The sequence below is a fragment of the Cygnus olor genome, chromosome 3 (assembly GCF_009769625.2).
Source record: "Cygnus olor isolate bCygOlo1 chromosome 3, bCygOlo1.pri.v2, whole genome shotgun sequence".
Classification (NCBI taxonomy): Eukaryota; Metazoa; Chordata; class Aves; order Anseriformes; family Anatidae; genus Cygnus; species Cygnus olor.
In genome coordinates, this window is record NC_049171.1 from 35,199,646 (window position 1) to 35,220,749 (window position 21,104).

The 21,104-nt window shown below is 42.5% G+C and overlaps 1 protein-coding gene across 2 annotated transcripts in view; it reads left to right on the top strand.

The window, feature by feature from the left end:
- The window catches only part of SH3BGRL2 (SH3 domain binding glutamate rich protein like 2), a 45,227-nt gene that overhangs the window by 14,970 nt on the left and 9,153 nt on the right, over positions 1–21,104 (top strand). For both annotated transcript variants that reach the window (XM_040554005.1, XM_040554004.1), the window contains exon 2: positions 6,352–6,537. In XM_040554005.1, coding sequence (XP_040409939.1) covers positions 6,352–6,537 — 186 coding nt within the window. The remainder of the gene's footprint in view (positions 1–6,351; positions 6,538–21,104) is intronic.

Genomic DNA, 21,104 nt, shown 5'->3' on the forward strand with positions numbered 1-21,104 from the left:
CAGTTCCCAGGGATCTGCAGACTTACTTTACATCAAGCTGAACAGATTGCCCTCCCAGTTCGATGGAGTATTTCATGTGGCGTGTCCTTAATTATGTCTCTGTATGCAAGCGGCAGATTGCTGCTAGCTGCAGCCCAGGGCAGCGCAAGCTGCATGTGGCTGCTGGTCAGGGACTGTTTTATTTCTGTTCAGACTGAAAGGATCTGTGGTCAAGTTTTAAGATTTTGAGATTCGAATGTATAGGTTTTCTTCAGGATGAAGTGCTGAATGTGTTGTGAGCTCTGGGGAGGTCTGTTCCGAGCAGACTATTTATTCCTCTTCTATCACGTGTAATGCAGTACTTGCTACAGCAGCTAGCCACTTACTTTGCTGTTGGGAATAGTTATGTAATGCAGATTTTTTTTCCTCTTTCTTCTCTTCTTCCTTTCTCCACCTCATCACAGCCTCTCATCTCCCTTCCCCCCGTGTACATAGTGGAGTTGTATTTTGCTGTGCCCAGAACAATGAATTAATCATCTGAAGCTTTGTAAAGGTCTGTCATAGCCCCGCCACCTCTCTGCAGTCAAAACTGCCAAGGTTCAGTTGTGCTTTCCTTCCCTAAGCTAAGTAAAGAAAGAAAATTCAGCAGAACATCTGTGTTACCACAGGTTGCAAACATCACCGGACCAGGAGGATTTGTGTGTCAGTCCTGGTGAGTGTGTGAGACTGTTTTCTGCTTTCGTACAGAAGCACCAAAACCACAGTGGAAACAAGCAAAAGAATGCAGGTGTTGCGTAGTGTGTTGGAAAGAGGCGTTGCTTCCTCGTTTTTCTAAGGCAGGTAGGTGTAGGTTTGCGGTTAACACTGTTTAGAGAAGTATTCGTTTGATGTGGTGAAGGCTTGCATCTCTTCATCAGTGTAGTATCTGTTCAGTATCTGGGAGCAATGTTAAGCCTCATCTATATGAGCAATTAAGATTAGTAATCCTCTGCAGTAACTATATTTCATCTGATTTTACAGTGCAGCAATCCCTTTGGTTTTATTTTCATGACTTAAAAAGGCAAAGGCTCCACAACTGATGCTATCAGCTGTGGCAGTGAGCTGGAGCCTGTGTTTGTCTAACACAAATGCTGTTTATGCAGTTCATGTTTCAGATACCTGTAGCTGGTCGTGCTTCGAGCCATTTGCTTGGGGTGTGGTTTTGCTGTCGGTACAGACTGCTCGGGTAGGGGTGCTGACATTACTGATGCTCCCCCTCGTTCCCCTGGTTCCCGCGTTGTGCTTGTGCAAGGGAAGCTGCAGGAGCTGCTCGGCAGGAGGGAGCAGCGCCGGACCACCTCGGTGGCAGCCAGCAGCGAGATCTGCGTAGCTGCATCGTCACGCTGCCCTAAAGGTGCCCCTGCCAAATGCAACGCGTTCAGTTTTCAGCTGAGTCAGTGAGGGCAGTGCTGTGGTTCTGGAGAAAGGGCATGGGTCAGGAAAGAGTAACTGGAATCAAAGAGCAGGAGGGGAACCAGCAGCTCTGCCTTTGTCTTTAGAGGCACAGATCTAGATGGACCCATTTTTTAAAACATCAGACTTCTAAAGTGTGTTCATGGTCTCACAAGCCAGCTTAGCCATTCATTGTAAGACCTTGTTCTCAGCGTGCGTGTGGTCTGAATTTATTTGGGGTGGGATTTTGTATTACAAGGAAAGCTAGTCGTTCTTGGGGTCTGTCTGTAACGAACAGGTTAGGCTTTCAGTCCCTCCAGCTCCAGGCTGGAGAGGCCATAGGACAGCCAGTGCCACACATCTCGCCCAGCAGCCCCTGCTCTGAACGGTACCTGCTGCCATTCCCCACCTCTCAGAGAGGAGAGCTGAAGCCCAGGGGATGCCTCACCTCCAGAAAGTGAGGATTTAGAGCCTGGAGCAGAAGCCCAACCTCCTACATCCGCTTTGTGGGTACCAGGCACTCAGCAACATGCATGCTGACACCATGAAGAGACGTGAAACTGAGGACGTGTCTGCTGTGTCCCCTTCATACTAACTGGGCTAACCAGCCAAGGCAGAGAAGTTCTCTTTAATCATGCCCATTGCACAATTCCTCTTAATACGGCTACTTGAATCACCTTGCCTGTAGTATGGTAGAAGTAATTCATTTATCTCATCTGGATTAGATCCTGGACTAGTGAGATTTGTACAGTGTCGTGAATACCTTGGTATAAATAGGTTAGGATAATGAAATGCAGCTGCCATTTAGTAATGAAGAGATGATGCGATATGCTCCTCTGGTTCACCAAAGGCTGTCACTAGGCAAGTTCTGGCACATAAGGTCTGAAAACATTCAGGAATCATAGGTAGGAAAGAGAGAAGAAAGCAAAGTAACCTGTTGGAAGTGATGAGAAGCTTTCAAGGAATTTTTAGACATGATCTAATTTTGCTGAATTTCTGGTCCATTGTAGTCATGATCTGTGATGGTAACATCCCCATTTTGTTATCGTGCTGCTAAAGGAGCTGCAGATCTCTTTGTCTTTTGACAAGACTGTTGTCTTTTTACTAGGGATCACTGTTGAGGTTAGCTGGGAGATGGTTAAGGAGTGACTTGACCCATATTATTTGTGTAGGAAACAGAATTGTTGTAGCAGAAGAGTTTCCAGTCTAACAGGCAAAGATATTGAAGTCTAAGTGGCTGAAAACTGCAGGAGAGGTGAATTCTGAGTAGAAGCAGGAAAGGATTGTAAGTGAGGGCACTTAATTGACTATGGGAACAATTTACCAAGACAGGTAGGTTCCCCGTCATTAACAGTTAAAGAATGGAGCTTAGGGGAAAACAATTTGAAGGAAACTCCTTACTCCTAAGAGAAATTGATTCAGGGATGCTGAAGGTCAGAACAGATAATCCCGGTGGTCCCACCTGGCCTGGCCTGAGGATATCTTTGAGGTATTTCTGCGAAGCGGTCAGTGAGAGCGTGTTCTCCTGTTACCTGTTGCCAATCAGGATAAAGAAATGAAAACTAGGGGAGAAAGCCTGGATGCTTTAGCTGAGGTGGACTTTCTTTATCAACTGAGCTGAATAAGTGATTAACTCATTTAAGCAGTTCTGTATATCAAAATTATTGCTGGTTTTAACCCTAATAAAGAAACCAGCTCCAAGTACTGGGATGAAAGGGAGATGTCTCTGGGGATGTTTTTCTTGTCATGTTTTTCTGGATAGAAATACAGACTAACAGTAAAACCAAACCCATGAAAACAGATGTTCAGAAAACAGTCAGCCTGCTCAAAATGTGGAAGACAAACATTGGATCAGAACAGTAGAGTGTTAGCTCAGTTTTCTTCGCCATGTTAGAGATGGATTCGGATCCTATCAGGTAAGCAGATACTGATTTTGTTTTGTAGGCAGTGTGGCTGCTTAATAAAAAGAGATGACATTTCCGATTCCTATTTGTATTTATGGCTAATATTCTTTCGTGACTACAAGGAAATTTCAAAAAAAATCAACATTGAATGGCCTGCTTGATATGAGATAAATAGGATGCATATGGAAGCTGCAGTCTCGTTATGGCATACAAAATGAAGTGGGAGTGTTTTTTCCTCTCAGACTTCACAATGGATGTATATTTTGATGGTTTATCTTACAGCATCTTCTGGTATGCTGAGATAAGCAAGATAATTTGATGCTAAAGCAGGCTATCATATAAGAATACAAATGCTGTCACAAATTGATGTGTGAATAGCCATGAAATGAGTTTTTCTAAACGTGGTATTTCTGATTGTAGGAATACCCTTCTCAGGTTCCTTTTAGTTACGTCAAGCTCTGGAAAGCCAGGAAGCAGCAAGGTAAAAACCTAAGTTTCACAGAGAGGGCTAAAGTAACCCCCTTGGTAGTTTGCCAAAGGAGGATGCACTGATCTTCACTGGGCTCTTGACAGGAGCTCAGGTCCTCTGTGTAGTGTGGTGAGGAAGGAAGAAGTGACACTGCTCTTTGGAGCCTCTCGTCTTTGCTGTGGGTTTCCTTGGGCTGAGCGGTGGAGTTTTGTAGCTCGGAGTAACCACAAATGCGAGCTGCAGGCAGGATTGTGAGGCTGACGCACTCCTGCGGCACAGATCCAGTTGTATGGAAAGACAAAGGTCCTGTGGTTTTCTTGGGGAGAAATCAGCTGGCGTCTGTTGTGGCAGATGCTCTGAGCATCGGTCTTCAACAACAAGGCATAATTTAATAGGATTTTTTAATGTAAATGATTCTCTCGCTTCATTTTACAGACTTCAATCAAATCACTAGGGGGAGGAGGAGGAGATGTTACTTTTTTGGCTAAAAATTTTCAGGGCATTTTGTTTAAATTTATGCAGCTGGCACACCCACAGCTGATAACTCATGCAGATGTCATGTGGAGAATTGCAAAGCTTCTGGCTAAAAAAAAAGGGGGGGGCAAAGAAAATCCTGAACAATTTATTTCCCTTCAACATCTTAATTAGTTTTATAAAAATAAAAGGAGAGATTGAGAAACGTGTTTGTGGGAGAATTCTCATGTGTGAAGGGTAAGATATTAGGGATCTGGTTAAAGCCGAGTGGCACTTAAACTTGTGTCCACAGTACAGAGTACTGAAAGAAAAACTGTCTCTTTTGGACCTCTCTTGCAGCTTTATTATTATTATTATTACTATCAGTAGTAGCAGGAGTTTGGAAAAGAAGAGAGGAAGATATTTTCGTCCTTTATTTCTACACTGACAACAGAATTCCTGTTTGTAATTTGTAAGGAAGCTGCAAAAGTCATGTTGGTTTTGGTACCAGGAGTGATGATGATGATGCAGTCATTTTGCTGTTGTTGATAATGTATCATTTGCAAACAACTTTAGGAGCAGCCTTCTGCATGAAAAAGTGATCCTTTCACAATATGCCTAAAATCCAATACAGCATATGTTAAAAAAAAAAAAAGAGAAAAGAAAAAAAAAAGCCTCTGAGACACAAACTGATTAAGCAGCCCATTTCTTCAGAAAGGCAGTAATCTGTCAAGACCTTTGTCTTTCTAGTTTCTTGAGATGGCTACTCTCTTATTTTCAAGGAAAAAATGATTCTATCGCCATTACCTCCAAAAGTTGTGTATTTTCATGGTGCATTTAGGTAGACAAAACGAGCTGTGCGACAAGAACAGCTAACATGCACTTTAAAAATCCTCTGATTTCCAAGCAGCATCTAGGTCATATGATACCCACAGACATGATTCATTCACCTGGGCTTTATGCCAATCAGCAACTGTGTGGATCCAACACTCCAGGAATACTGTAAAAATATTAAAGCTGTATTTTTTTTCTTCAAATAACGCTGTTGATGATAGCTGTAAAAATATAGCATGTAATTTGTAGCTTCTTTCTGAAGGAATTTGTTTCATTAAGTAGATACAAAAAATACAGCACAGATTGAAGTGAATGCAGAGTGGATTGAGACAAATGAGTACAGCTTTCCTCAGCCCCACATACTTCTTTTTTCAAGGTGGCTGTCTTGGTATGAAATCCTCTTTGAGGCAGATGTAGTCTTCACCTGACTGCATCTGCTTGGAGCCCAGCTAGCTGTTAAGAGCTGACATTAGTTAGCTGCAATGAGCTAAAAACTGCCAGCCTTCTGCTTCTGTTGGGCTTTTGCATGAAGATGATAATCTCTTTGAGGGGCAGAAACCCCATACGTTTAGTATATACCTAATGCCTGTTTATGCAGCAAAGTTAGTTTTCAGGAGATGAGATCGTGCTTATTTTTAGACGTGTATTATGCAGACAGACACTCTTAATTAAAGATTCAACGAGCCTTCTTTAGGAAACCATGGAGCTGCATTTTTAAAAGATGTCTAGGAAAACAAAAATATGTGCAGCTGGGGTGGTGTGTGTTTCTTTTTTTTTTTCCCTCCCAGATGTACCAACATGTTCATCTCAATGGACACCTATAGACTGCTATAGACACCCATAGACTCTTCTGGGACATGCCAGATTGCTCACCTTGCATTTCTAGCTGCCTATATACTTCAAAAATGTAGCCCCTAATGATTTTGAAAACCAGCTACATCTTTTACCTCCTACTTGTTACAGCCCTATACAGATTATTTTTAAAAAGCTGCTTCTAGAGAGTAAAGGCTGATATTCCCACAGTAGAACTAGAGAGACAGCCTTCTAAAAATGAAGCGAGGAAGCATAACCTTTGCCAACTTGTAGAGAAACAGCAGTGTTTGACTGCTGTGAATTTAAAACTGAAAAAAATATTTTCTCCTCTGTCTTCCTGAGCTTGTGACTTTCTGTCATGTGGATGTGGGACAGGGAAGAAAGAATGCACTCAGATTTGTAAATGTGTCTTGGTTATGGTGGACTTTTTCTGATGTATTGTTTTGCTTTTTTCTTTCCTTCATCTAGATAAAGAAGAGGCAACAAGATGTGGTGAGGTTTCTGGAAGCCAATCGCATAGAGTTTGAAGAAGTGGATATCACAATGTCAGAGGAGAAAAGACAGTGGATGTACAAAAACATTCCTGAGGACAGACAGCCTGCACAAGGCAATCCACTGCCACCACAAATATTCAGCGATGATCGGTACTGTGGAGTAAGTAGCTGTCATGGTGTACCCTGTTGGCCACTTAAATAGGCAGAACCTGCTGTTGAGCTTCTTTAGCAGTATCTGAGTTAATGGTGACAGTTTGGGGGAGGAGGATCTTGCAGTGAAAATTCAAATCGTCTGTAAATGCGTATGTTGTCTTCAGCTAGTGGATTCCCTCTGTGGATGTAAGAATTCATCATATTACGTGCTTCGTGTACAGCCTGTTGATGGTGAAGTCCCTTGTAAGGCCACTAGAATCTGGGGATTTCTGGTTTTGCTGCTACTTGGGTCTAGGCCAAGCATAAAAATTGAGAAGGAAATTTTTGGTACAGTAAATGAGAACACTGGCTAGATTGAGTTACATTGTCATTGTAATTAAGCTCCCTCCCTGTTATAGCATAAATTTAATTTATGCTCAGAAAGCCTTTATGCAGTCGGAGTCTCTAGGATAAACAAAACCTATTTGCTATTTGAACTTTGGAATAGTTTTATTTTTCCCTAAAGAAAAGCAGCTTGAGACTTCTCTTTTTCTGCTGAAAGACTGGTAAGCTTGAGAGCTTGCGAATGTGACAGCAGATCGATGGGTGGACTGATTTGTCTGATGGTGTAAGCTGCAATAACTTCTCCATCTGCTAGTGCAAGCTGCAGTGGTAGTCTTTGACTGATACATTAAGAACGGTGCCATATGAATGTTTTATTTCCCTACTTAGCCAGCAGCCCTGATTTTTGGGCGCTCTTATAGTCTGGGAGAATCTTCCCAGAAGTTAGACTCGTAACAAAATGCTGTCAGAAGACCAGAGCTGGGTCCTCTCTGCCTTGCTACATTCTTTCATGCTCCAGCTGTGTCACTTGCATATCCTTTAGGAGGCAGGTTTGAGGTGCCTGCTAGACTAGTTGGTGAGGTTGACAGATTTGCTACGGTGGATGCATCAGGAAGCAATTTTGTAAGGTTTGTATGTGAATTTGGTAGGAGGTTGAAAGAGGGAAGTCGGGGTCTGTGGTCACAATAGCTGGACCAGAGTAAATGTGGGCACTGTGTAGGTGTCTGACTGCAACGTGATGGAGAGAAATCCAAGCAGGTTCTAACTTACCCCTGCCTGACTCCACCGCAGTGCAGCTAAGCTGCTTGTGGCTGCTGGGTGATTCAGATCAGCTGAGAACCTGTCAGCTGCACTGCGGTGGGTAGCTTAAGGCAGGAAGTGCACAAAGAGTGATCCAGGATCCTCTGCAACAAACAGATTGAATATGATGCAGCAGCTAATTGGCTTTCTGAAACAAGATATTTAACATCCCTCTATATATTTTGTATTGGCCTTTCTTGTTTACTTTCTACCTCAGTTATTTAACTCATATCTTCCTACTTCAGGGTAAGAAATATCCATTAAAGAAAAGTATCTGGGACATGGAAGGAATTTTAACACTCGCTTATGGAGCAGCTTCCTCACTTGCAAATAACAATATTCGCATTGTTCAGCGTGATGTTAATTTGTCTGAGAAATATGGTTTTTTAAGCAGTTGTTTCTTATCCTTTCTGCATCTCTGCAGCTTTTCTTTATGGTATGTTTTAACTTAGTCTTAGAAATTGCTGTTTGGCATTAGCACGGCCGAAGATGTCATGCAACATGTGAGATGATCTTGTTAATCTGTCTGCTCAGCTGATAGCTGTTTTCAGCGGAGTTAATCCTATTACTAGACCTCACTGGCTGCATGAACACATTTAATGAGCAAACATGCTTTGAAAGAAACTGTGTATTTTCTAGGATGAAGGAAAAAGTATGTGCCAGATCTCCAACATTCACCGTTCAACCTGCCGGCATTAGTTAATGAAGTTCTCAGGTAATAAATTGGAGGCAGAACATTAGGCAGGAGACAAAGGAGGTAAGTACTGGAAAGGAGGTTGGAATATCACACAGAAGTTAGATGAAGTCAGCAGACATTGCACATCATGTCTCCATTTTGATTTCCACAGTGAAGGTTTTCATATGTTTATCTTGGCTACATTTAAAAAAAATCACTATTAAATAACTTAGACTAAAAAATAGCCACCAAGATTTCTGTTCATTGAGTTAGTGAAAATTGTAGCTTATCATTCCTGATTTGTGTCCAGGCAATTTCTAATCTAATTTGCTCTATTAACAAACACCGTCTGTTTCTTTGCCTGCCAGTTCTACAGTCTCAGCACGCTACCAGGAAACTACCTGGGTACTCATTTTGGCTTACATGTTATTACTGACAATACAGACTGGTCAGATCCATTGCTGTTTCCCTAAATGTATGAGGGCTAGACAAGCAAAAGCAAAGTATACTCTTTATATTGTTTATGCTCTTTCAAGAAAGATGCTTGAGATTGTGATGTAAGAGCCCTGGCTCCATGTCATGCTTGCAGCTGTACTGTTTCTTCTGTGTTAGTAAAAGCATTAATGTTTGGGGTGTGATTTTTTTAGTTCCTTCTGTCTTCATTTTTCTGGGTAGGACATTACCATTTGAAACAATCAATTTTCATAATGTAACTGCACTGTAGAGGAAGTTTGTATTCAGTGTTTTCAGTAACTATCCAAAAAGGCTTGGTGTCGGCTATTTGAATATGTATAAGCAGTTATAAGGGGAAAAAAGGCACAAAAAGATGACCTTTTTTTTCACAAAATAATGTTTCTTGTACCACAGTAGGAGGGATCCTTCTGGTACTAACAGACAAACTCCATGTTTTGAAGTGTGAGCGAGACCTTGAAATTTTTCTGAGTTGATATAATTGCAGATACGATCATTAATCTTTCTTTTCCTTTTCTCAGTCTTCTGACATCTACTCCCCAGTTTTTTTGGTAACAAGCTTAGCTAATAGGATTTTGAAAAAAGTAAGGATTGTTTTTCAGCAAGAACCATTTTTTATTTCATGTGAACAAACTAGATAAGAGCTGTGAGCACACAGAACACAAATCACTTTACTGATAACCCAGTGTTATGTCATAGCAATGTCACTCTGATAATTTACATACTTTTGTGACTTTACAGTCTGTTGTTTCATCTTAGTGGCATTACTGCAACCTTGTAAGTCTTTGAGAAGAGTCTACATTTCAGTCAAATCGGACACACGAACCTCATTTAATTTACAGTAGTGTAAATCTGAGATTGCTGCAGTTACTTCTTGCTTTAGCTAGTGCTATGCAATAGTTAGAAAATGTCAGTGCCTATTGTGTGTTCACAGAGGGAATTCACACATTTTGCTTAAGAAAAAGTAAAATTGAGATACATTGGAAAGGGCTACAAAAACTGGACAAGTAGAGCCATTTTTCTCAGTAGGAGCTAGATAATATTTTGATCTCTGAATAAATTTTTGTTTGACTAGCAATCTAAAGGTTTTTGATTCAGGAATCCTGAATCAGGGGTGATGTAGGGATCGAATGATGTGCTGTATATGAGACCTTCAGTTAACATTTTGTTTCATGTAATAGTTTATACTTCTTTGAGTAGCTCTTTCTAAAGCAGTTTCATCATGTAATGAAATCACAGATAATCACGAATCTTGGAATTGAAGAAGGCATTCATCAAATTTTAGTCATTTTAGGATGACATTTGGCGATTCTGCTATGTGCCAAGCTTTAACCCCTTTCTTTAAGACATTGGCATTATTCTAATTTGGAGAAAAAAGTGCTTATTAGGAAGGCTAGTCTATTTTCACCACTATTTATAGTACTGAGACACTGACCTGAAGAGTTGCATTGTTCTGTTGGCTTGCTGCCACTCATTTACTATAGATTTCTCAGCCTGTGTCTATCCAGAAGCCTATGATGATTGCTTTAAAAATCTTTTCTTTCCTTTTTTGTCTTTGTTTTTTCTTCCACCAGAAGGTACCATGTGACCTTTTGACAGCAGGATTCTAATTCTCTCCCTTACTAAAGTGTAGATTGACATTTTAATCTTACATTAAATGTCCATCTCTATCATTTTTCAAATGAATTTCACGGGAGTCCTTGTGTACAATAATGGAGGGCAGAGCATTGACCCCTGCCAGCAGCTAAGCACCCACACAGCTTCTTGCTCACTCATCTCCCCTTCCCCCCTACCTCACCCAGCAGAAGTGGGGGGGAGAATAGGAAAAGCAAAAAGCAAGAGAACTTGTGAGTTGAGATAAAGAGAGTTTAGTAGGTGAAGGAAAGGTGGGGGGAGAAAGAACAGGTGATGCAAAGGCAATCGCTCTCAGTGTCCAAAAGCAGACCAGTGCCAACCCAGTCTCTGAGCAACAGCTACCTTGAAAGAAGAACATTCCCTCCCAGCTTTTATTGCTGAGCATGGTGTTATATGGTATGTAATATCTCTTTGGGCAGTTTGGATCAGCTTTCTCAGCTGTGCCCCCTTCCAAACTCTTTGCCCCCCTCCAGCCCTACTCATTGTGGGGGGTGAGAACAGGGCACAATGAGAAACAGACAAGACTTTGATGCTGTGCAAGCACTGTTGGGCAACAGCCAAAACACTGGTGTGTTATCAAGACTCTTAGTCACAGATCCAAAACACAGCACCCTGTGTGTGCTGTAAAGGAAAGTTAACTCTGTGCCAGCCAGAGCCAGTAAAATCTCCACTGCTTATTTCATACCTTTTGCCCCACCTATCCAATATATCCTCATTAACTCCCCTCCCTGACAGTCATTTGATATATGCAGATACAGTCTGGGCCATCCCCATCAGTCATCCATTCACATGTCCATCCAGTTCATTTGGTCAGCAACTTGGGATCCATCTGGTACAGTGGTCATTCAAGAGACATGGTGTGTTGGGTTGGGTTGAATTTTCTCCCGAGGTTAAATCTCCTTGAGATGCACTCCGCATTTCCCTTTCCTCCTGCGTTACCAACCAAGTGTGTTGGTTCTTGAGTGAAAGGGAAAGGTTTGCCTTTTCCTAAGGGAGAAATAACCCATGCTGTCTTTCTCAGCCACTGCTCTCCACAGCAGAGAAGCTTTACCCACTTGCTCGATTGTGGCACATTTTGCATTTATGGATGACCTGCGTAATGGCTTCAGTGGTCAGGTCCACTCCTCAATCACAAGCCCATCTGTACATTGCGTGTCCTCCTAGATGTGTCATGGGCCCACTGAGCTGTGAATAAATAGTTCACCCTTATGTTCCTACTTGAGGTCCATCTGAGCCATTCCAAATCTGGCAGCCTGGTCTTCCTGCTGATTGTTTCGGTGTACTTTGGTGGCACGGCTCTCGGGCATGCCGTTGTCTACATGACGTACTTTTACAACAAGGTTCTGCACCCAATACCTTGCCACAGTGCAGCATCCCAGATGGATCTGCCTCTGCACTGCCAGTTAGTCTGTTTCCAATGCACAGGCAGCCCCTCAGGGCTTTTACCACTAGCCAACAGTCAGTATGGAGATAGAGTGCTGGTCACTTTTCCCTTTCAGCAATCTCTGGATAGCTTTTACTTCTGCAAACTTACTCAATTCACCTTTTCTTTTCACGGTTTTGGTAATGTGTTGTGTGGGACTCCACACAGCAGCTTTCCACCTCTGATGCTTTCCCACAGTATGACAGGACCCTTCAGTAAACAGAACATACTGTTTTTAGTTTTTTGTTAATTTATCATACAGTGGGGCCTCTGGCCTCCCTGGGTAGATGCTTTGAAAACGCTGCCTTCTGGCCAGTCCGTGATCTCTTCTTCCTGCTCCCTGGCAGCTGTTTTGTCCTTTGCTAAATGAGCTGACCTATCCTTCCATTGTTCCTTCTTGACTACAGGAGTGACTGTTAAAGTTGAGGATTAGATCTCTGATTTAGCTACAGTGTCCGTGTGTCTGCAGATCCACAGGCCCTCACTTTGTCTGTTTGCGTGTCCTCAGACCCACAGATCACCTTGCTTCTTTGAGGGGTCTGGACAGTGGCTTGGTAAGCAGAGGTCAGGCTAGAAGCACACAGTGCTAGAAGATGTGTCTCTTTGATAGCATCAGGGCATCCTTCCTTCACATGGTCTGCCCGTTCAGCAGGATTCCATGTCTGTCTGGGCATGAAGTCCCAGACCATCAGAGGTACTCTAAGTACCTGCTCAAATTCTCCCACACGCCTTGCTGCCCTGGAATTGGTTGCCTCGGCACATTCCTGTGTGACATCCCCAGCTGGCTGGTTAACCTTATGAAGAGCCATAATCAGCACAAACACAAGCAGTATGGTTACACAGGGTTATTCAAGAAATTGGAGGGCCATTGCAACAAGGGAGAAAGCAGAAGATGACTTTCATCATTCCTCCACAAAGTGGCTCCTGGAGAAGAGGAGAAAGGACTAACTGCTGATTGTCTCCACAAAATGGTTCGCAGAATACTGGGATGGCAGCAGTGCAGGGACCAAATACCAGATTAGGCTTAAGGCCAGTGCTTTTATTATAGCTCTTCCAGGCAAAGCAAAATGATAACACAGCACACAGCAACATTAACAACCCCTGGTGTTTGATGTACAGAAAGAAAGGGAGCAAGCAATGGAGCAAGTGAGGGAACAAATAAATCAACATCCAGAACAGAGAAGTCAACATTGTGACCACCAGCAGCAAGTAACAGGTAAACAGCTGTAAGTTCAGTCTGGCACACACTTATCAAATCTTTCACTGTCTTGAAACCTCTGAAGTCCCTGTTCAGGAGCCAAAACAGATTGCTGTCGGTGCCTAAGGAACCACACAGCTCATTGTTCACACCACACCTCCAAGCAGGACAGGGAAGAGAATAGGAAGAGCAGAAGTGAGAACAACAGGTGCGTCAGGAGAAACATTTTAGTAAGTGAAGGTGAGGGGGGGAAAAATGACCAAGTGATGCGAGGTGGTCCCTTACCACATCCCAAAAGCAGACATCTCCAGCATGTCTCTGAGCAATGGCTACCTTGGAAGACAACCCCCTGCCTCCCACATATTTATTGCTGAGCATGATGTTATATGGTGTGGAATATCCCTCTGGCCAGCTGAATTCCTCCCAGCCTTACTGCAGGTGATGCTGGGGAGCAGAGTAAAAAACAGACGAGGCCTTGATGCTGTGCGAGCACTGTTGGGCAATAGCCAAAACACTGGTGTGTTATCAAGGCTGTTTTAGTCACAGATCCAAAACACAGCACCATAGGGGTTTCTGTGAAAAAAATGAACTGAGTCCCGGCCAGATCCAATAAAAATGAGAAGATGAAGACTGTCGTTCATTTTCTAAGTTTACGCTATTAAATCCTTTGCTTTCAAGGTTACAGGAAAAAAAAGTCTAAATGTTCTACCTTCCATTGCATATTTATCTTACACAATCAGATCAGTTAGTTAGCTTGTGAGTTGCTCAGATTTTTTTCTAAAGAATCACTGATAGGATACACCATAACACTAACTAGTCAGTATCCTGCAAGTTAAAAACACTATTTAAAAAAAGATAAGTAATTATCTTACTTAGTGCAAGATAAAAGTGCTTTTTTATATAGACTCCGGAAAGTCCAGACAGATGGAGAGGTCACTGTGGACTTGCGCATTAGGGCTAGGTTCACAGAGGGAGTGTAGCATGATGCCAAGCACTGACATGCCTAAATTTTGGGTATATGGCTTTGGAGTAGAAATGAGAGTAGAAATTGCAGCCCCTTGGTAGAGCTCTAGCTTCCTCATCTGGTTGGTGAGGAGCCACAGATGCATGTATCCAAACAGGATGTGAAATAGCCCCAACATTGGGCATGGAGAGTTCTTAAAGCAGCAAGCAAGAAATGCTGGAAAAGTGGTGTCTGAAATTAGGCCTGTACCTCACACCTCCCCCTTCTGTTCTCTCTGATATCCCCACAAGTGAACACACAGCCTTCTTAGGCTAGAAGTGAATCGTGGATCTTTTCAGAAGACAGAAAATCTCCACTTCCCCATGAAGCTGCACTCTAATTTTAACCTTACGAAGCTCAAGTTAGCACACTGAAACAGTGACAGTTTTATATGCACAAAATCTGCCACTGATATGAGATTGCCTGTAATTTAGGCCAACTAAAATTAAGGTGGGAGTTTGAGCTGAAGGGAAAATATTTACATAGCAGGCTAACTCTTCTTTCTTTATTTTTGTGTTCTTGGAAGCTGCTCAGATGGTTTAGAGCATTAGGGTAAGTAAGCACTGATAGAGTGCCTGGTGGGCACAGCAGCAGAGACAGGGACACATGATATTTATTGTCCTTCCCTGAAATGTAATACATGGGTATCAACTCCATCAAATCAGTGAAGGTCTATAGACAAGAAAGAAATCAAATACTCTGCTGAAGGGGGTGCAGTGTTCTTGACAAACTATTCAGTGCACAGGGAATTACTGTGGCACTGATTTCTCTACACTGTTAAGTATCAGTCTCTTCTGCTATTTTTTTTAAGATCCTGGAAAAAAAATCCTATACATTTTTTCTTCCTTTTTTATGGGTGTAAAATAGCAATTCAGTAACCACTCGTTAGGAGTAACCACTCATTTAGAGGAAAAAAGAAAAGGGAGGATCTAAGAAAACTTGGTTAGAAACCATCCCAGAATTTCTGTCCTGGACTGTTGTTGGGGAGTTTGTCTTACTTCTTGTACAGGTACACAGAGCTTGAACTCTGTCTCTTTAGATCCTCAAGCAATATGGCATAATTCACCTATAGCATGCCGGCTGTAGTGTCTTTAGGAGCCAGGGCAGTTGTGAGACTAACCTGGTATCCAGCAAGCCTACATTTGGTTCCCTGCACTTGTGCAGATGTCTTACCCAACTCACTCAGCATTTTGGTGGTCCCACTCTGCCTTTAGAAGAGGGATAATCTCACTAGATACAAGGTAGTGTGAATTCCTCAAGGATCATATGCTGTCTATTTAGATTAATGATTGATTATGCTGAAACTTTTCTGATAAATTAATTTTTCAATTAGAGCTAGAATTTCCTCATATGGTCAGTTTAAGTTGTTTGTTGAAATCGTTCTTAGCCACCTTTTGCAGTTGTGCATCCACAGACCCTAGGCTGAATGTGAGTGACCTGGGGACAGTGGCATAGAGCTGTTTGTCTTCTTGATGAAGCCGTTTCTCAAGCAAGGAACGTAGAAGACAGAGCTGGTGTTGGAAAGCAGCCCCTGCCCAGACGTCTTCTCCATGCTGACAGTACCCAGCAAGTCCACATTTGGTTGTCTCCATCCTGACTGCTCAGGCCATTTGCAACGTCCGTACAGCTGTAGCTTACAGGCTGTATCAGTGCTTTCGCCATCCACTTCTCCACTGCTCTTCCATGTTGCAAGACAAAGAGCTCTAGCTCTGTGTGTGGTATGTATACAAGGAGCACAGTGCCAGAGGCAAAATGTATCCAGCCTGCCCAGCGTTAGAGATTAAGAAGGTAGAAACTCAGCAATAATAAAGTAATCCAAGAATTTTGTCATCCACAGAGCAGTTAGAGTTAGTACCAGTAATGAATCACTGCTGCTGTTTATCCTGTAGTGGAGAGAGTAAACTCCTGTTGAGAACTGCAGCTTTCATCTGAACTTTTTTTCTCTGCTTTCTAAACTTCACAAAGAGCTGTTTCAAGGTAAAGTTGCAGGTATTTTCCTGTAAACCATCCCACCACGTGAAGATGATAGCTGTCAGAGATTTGATACAACTTCAGGGACACCTTAGTCTGTTTTCAGACACTATTTCCTAAGCATAATAGTATAGGGTGTTTATGTATTTTAAAACAGTTAAAGATGACCAGTGTAAAATTAGAACCATCACCTTAACAGAACATAGTAGAAAATACCACAATTTTTGTCTTTATTTTTTTTTAATTGCATTGATGTTCTGCAGAACTCATGGATAATCAGTGTGACATACGTTACTAGCAATTTTATTTGGGATCCCAATTCTCCTTTGCATGAAATCGAAACTTTATATTGTGCCATAATTTCTTGGGGAGAAGGGGTTTATTCTTGAATGGGTCACGATGACTTTGGTTATTGGCTTTTAGAAAAGGCCTGGGCTAGTAAAATATACCGAGGAAGGGATAAGAAAGTGTGTTAAATGGCTGTAATACTTTGAGGATACGTATATTGTACAGGAAATAGATGTAGCAGTATATTGGAGCAATATCTAGTGAGGGTTGTGGTTGTTGTCAGAGAACAAGAAGGATGAAATAAATAAATCAGTGCACCGTTGCACAACTTGGAATCATGGTTATATGGTTATGTTCTAAGAAACGCTTTGAAGATGCAGCAGTTATAGTTCTTTTATAAATAAACATGGTGTTAGTACATCGCATCACCAGTACAGTTGGTGTGGCTTTCTTCTTTCTTTAATGCCTTTCCATTTCTGTTCTTCTGTGAAGGAACCACAGAAAGCAAAGAAAAGGTTAAAAGATGGTCCCACCAGTGTCTCATTCCCCAAATAAACAGATGGAAAGGGAAATCCTTTGTGTTTCATTGAGCGCTCAGAGGTGTCACCTGATCTCAGGAAGAGTAAAATGTTCTAAGAGGAAAAGCGACTAATGTGGTTGTCATGTCCATTGTAAAGTTACAGCTGCCTTAAAACATGTCAAAGTTGAGAGAGGTCCACGCAAAGTTCTGTGCAGGTTGGTTAATTTATGTCTTTTAGCCATGATTTCTTGTAAGAGGATGACTACCATTGCTCGCTCCCTGAGGTTTCAGTCCCTCCCCCTTCTCCAACTCCTGTCATTGCCAGATTTGATAATATTCTTATCTAAACAGGTCGACCCATAAAATAATGAGCTAGAAGGCGCACAGAAGCGGGGCACCTGTTGTCATCCATAGCACTTATTCTGCCACGGTTTCCCCCTGATTTCCCCCTGCCCAGGTGGGCACGCTGCCAGTTGAATGTCTCGATTGTGAGAAGCCCTTCGGCACTCGGACGCCCTGTGCAGAAGTGAGGGGTGTCAGCTCTTGGACAGCTGATGTCTGTGTACCCAGTCACGGTTGCTGAATGAATGGCAGACATCATGGCATCCTGCTTTTGGCATGCACTGTCCAAACAGTAGAGCTGTAGCTGGCGTGAGACTCCTTTTTATTAAAGCATTTGTTTTTGCAAGCCTACAACTAGGGAGATTACGGAAATAACCATCTAGCCCTTAGGAGAAGAGTAGCAGGTTGCTTTGTGGAATCAATTACATAAGCTCTTTAAAAATCCTGTCCAGAGATCTTATCAGAAGGTTAGCTAGTGGAAAGCTGTGTTATGTTTTGACCGTCCTGTGTCGTGTAGACGAGATCTTCTTATTTTTGTGTATCTGTAATATTGAAAACAGGCTCGCATCCATGCACACGCACTCGTTCTTCAAGGAGAGCTGTGCTGAGTAAGGCTTTCCGTTGTAATCCTAATCAGATCAGTGAATGAATGTCATCTGTCCCAGCGAACTCAACTGCCCTTTTCAGGAAGGATGCTAACAGCTCGTTCTCATTGGCATCCAGCATTAACTCAGGCAGCAGCAGAGTGCTCGTTCAGTGCATTTAAATTACGAGTTCGCCATTATTTCTTGTAAGAGCAATTACCTTGCCCCTTTTAAAATAATGGAGAGATCGTAATCATACATTAAAAATGATGGCTGAAGAGAAACAAATTAAAAAAGCATGGCAATAGATTTCTCTTTAAGTGCTGTACGATAATTAGTACATTTTTTAAAAAATCTATATAAAAAGCAATCGAGCTACATTTGGGCAGGTTGCTTGTTTTTCTGCTTCTTTGTGTGGCAAGCACCTGATAAACAATGAGGATTTGTCTGAGATGTTTAACAAGCTCACTCTTTCTCTTCTTGCGATTTAAAAGCAAACACCAACAAAGCCAGCCTGCTCTTTTAAAGAAACTTCCTGGGAGGAATATTACTCACAGTCACTGTCTGAAATATCATCAGGTAAAATGTGCTCCTACTCTGAGTTGCAGCAATGTGCAGGCAGTATCTGTATAATTGCTAACTGGTAAATGAAATCTGCTTTGTGTTAATGGTTTACTTTGACCCAGTGTCATCACTCTGTTGTTATTGTCCTTGAAGCACAATTATTTACGCTGGTCTGCAGTACTGGCAGTTTTAACTTTGGTGTGCAGCAAATAGTTTCTCCCAGCACTGCCACTGTTTATTTACTAAAGTCTCAGTGTACCTGCTTAACAAAACGGTGGGCCAAATTATTTATGGCAGTGCCTGCAACCACATCACTACAGCGATCTGGTCTGCCAGCACTAGGCATACAGCACACTCAAAGACTCCACATCACAGTCGAGCTCCTGCTACCACTGGAGCCAAGTTAATCTTTGTGACCAACTTGGCACTTGCTGCTGGAGGAGAGCTACCTTGGAAGTGGCATTTCCAAGGAAGGGAGGATTCCCAAGGACCAGCAGCTTCCTACTGGATAAATTGGCATAAAAACCACGTAAATGCCAGGATGGCATAAGGCATTTGTGTCATAATAAGGCATTAAATCCAGATTCCCAGAATGTATGTCCACCATCTCAAAGATTCAGCTGCTCTTACCTCACTATAGCATTTGGGCAGTGGATGGCTGTTGGGATTTCTGCATAATCTAGATATTAAGAGAGTTCTCCTGCTTTTGATTAATCTGGTTGTAAAGAGGAGCAAAGCAACCACATCTTTTATTTTCAGGAGAAGCTGCAAGGATTCAGATTTTGAAAACAAAGCTATGTAAGTGTGAGGCTTGCTATGTATTTTTCTTTTACCAGAAAATGAAATGAACAGTAACACTTGACTTTGCTGATTGTTAGAAAACTTTGTTTAACATACAACTTAAGATAACACCCATAGCTGTAACTGTGTGAGGCTGAAGGTCCACCTAGCCCAAATCTGTCATGGTAGTGGCCATAAGCGTGAGCCTAGAACAGACTACAAAGAAGTCAGGCATATAAAATACTTCCATTGAGTATTCTCTCTGACTCTAGCTATTTTTCTGAAGCAAGTATATCACTTCAGCTTATTTAATAATTCTTATTACATTCCTCTTGAACCGCAGCCTTCTGGTAAAGCCACATAAACATGTAGCGTGCCTAGCGCGCTTCTGCAATGAGCCCACTGAGCTCTGCATCTAGCTCCGACCGTCCTGCTGCCACAGCGAGCTTTACAGCCTTCCTCCCATTACCACGTGGGGTGACTTTGCTTCTGAAAACCTTTTCAGCCATGGTCTGCCTCTGGTCTGGTTAAGAATCACTCAGCAGGAGCAGGGAAAGCAAAGACGAACTTTATGTTGCTTTATGCAAGGCCAGCAAGATTTTGCTTGGCTCCGAAGGTGAGCTGTTGAAATTTCAGTACAGTTAGCTGTGTTTATTTTCCATAAAATGAGAGCTCCTTAGGTCAGCTAAGCTGTTCCCCAGCAGCTCTCACAGCACCTTTCATGCTGTAACCATTCTGCTGGTAAAACAGGGGCTGTGTCTTGGTCAGACAGCATGGTGATCAAGCTGCCGCTGCCTTTAAGGGTGAGGAGCCAGGTCTAAAGCAGTCAGGTGGTTGGTATCCTGTTAAGAAGTATTTTCTAACTTGAAATAGCTTTTTACTCACCTTATTTATAGTCCTGCCGCTTCTCTGTCCCCTCAAACCATCCTAAGATGTATTTTTTATCCTAACTGGCATTTATCATTCTCTGTAACCTTTCATACCTTCATCTTTGTGATTTATCACCTGTATTATTTTTTTTTTGTGGCTTTTCAACTTCTCCAGAGGGATTGAGCATCACTGCGTCACTGATGATTCATGTCCACTGTCCCCTTTGTTTTATTAGCCTTAATCAGCTACCGAGTTTGCCAGGATTTTATATGTTAATAATGTGTAATTAGCAGCTGTGGAAGGCACCAGGGATCATAATTTAAAGCAACACGGTCGAAATGATGTTTGTGCGCAGGGTTGCCCTTTGAAGTGGTGCAGTGGGTGGCAATTTGCCACACTTGTGTATTTTTAGGCTAACAGCTGCTTTCTCAATGCCTCCAGGGGCGAGACAGCGCTGCTCTGCTGGGCCCAGCGAATCCCCAGTGCCTGCGGGCTTGGTAGAGCTGCTTGGTGCCGTGGCAAGGGGACTGCAGTAACTCGCTACTGGCAGCGAAACCTGGTGCAGAACCAGGGGACCGCTGCCATGCCAAAAGCAGGGGTTGGTGGTGGCCTTCCTCTGTGCGAGGCAGTGCCCCGTGGAGATTTTTCAAGGGGAAGCTCTTGGCTTGCAAGTGGGCTCGGGTCCTGCCTGTGTATGAAGCTCCCAGCTTCCTCTGAGCACGGCACCATTTGCCTTCCTCAGCCTCTGCTATCAGCAGCAGGATGTTTGTTACGCGAGGTAAGGATTTTCACGTCCCCACTCACTGAGTTAGTGTCTTCGCACGTGGCCCAGATCTGTGCAGAGCTTTTCTGCTTATAAAGGTAAGGCCAAAGGTGGGATGTGTTTGGGACATCGGGCACCTTGCATGTGTTACCCAGAAAGCCAGTGGTGCCCAACTCCTACCACACACCAAAGATTGATGAGTCCTTGTGGTTGTGGTACCAGAGATCCATGTTTCTCAAAAGTTTCTTAAGAAACTACCATACTACAGTATATTTTCCTCAAATTTTATAGGACTATTATACATTTTAATTATTTTTTTTTTCATATTTGAATATTTTGGGATCATATGTTTTCATTGCAGCGA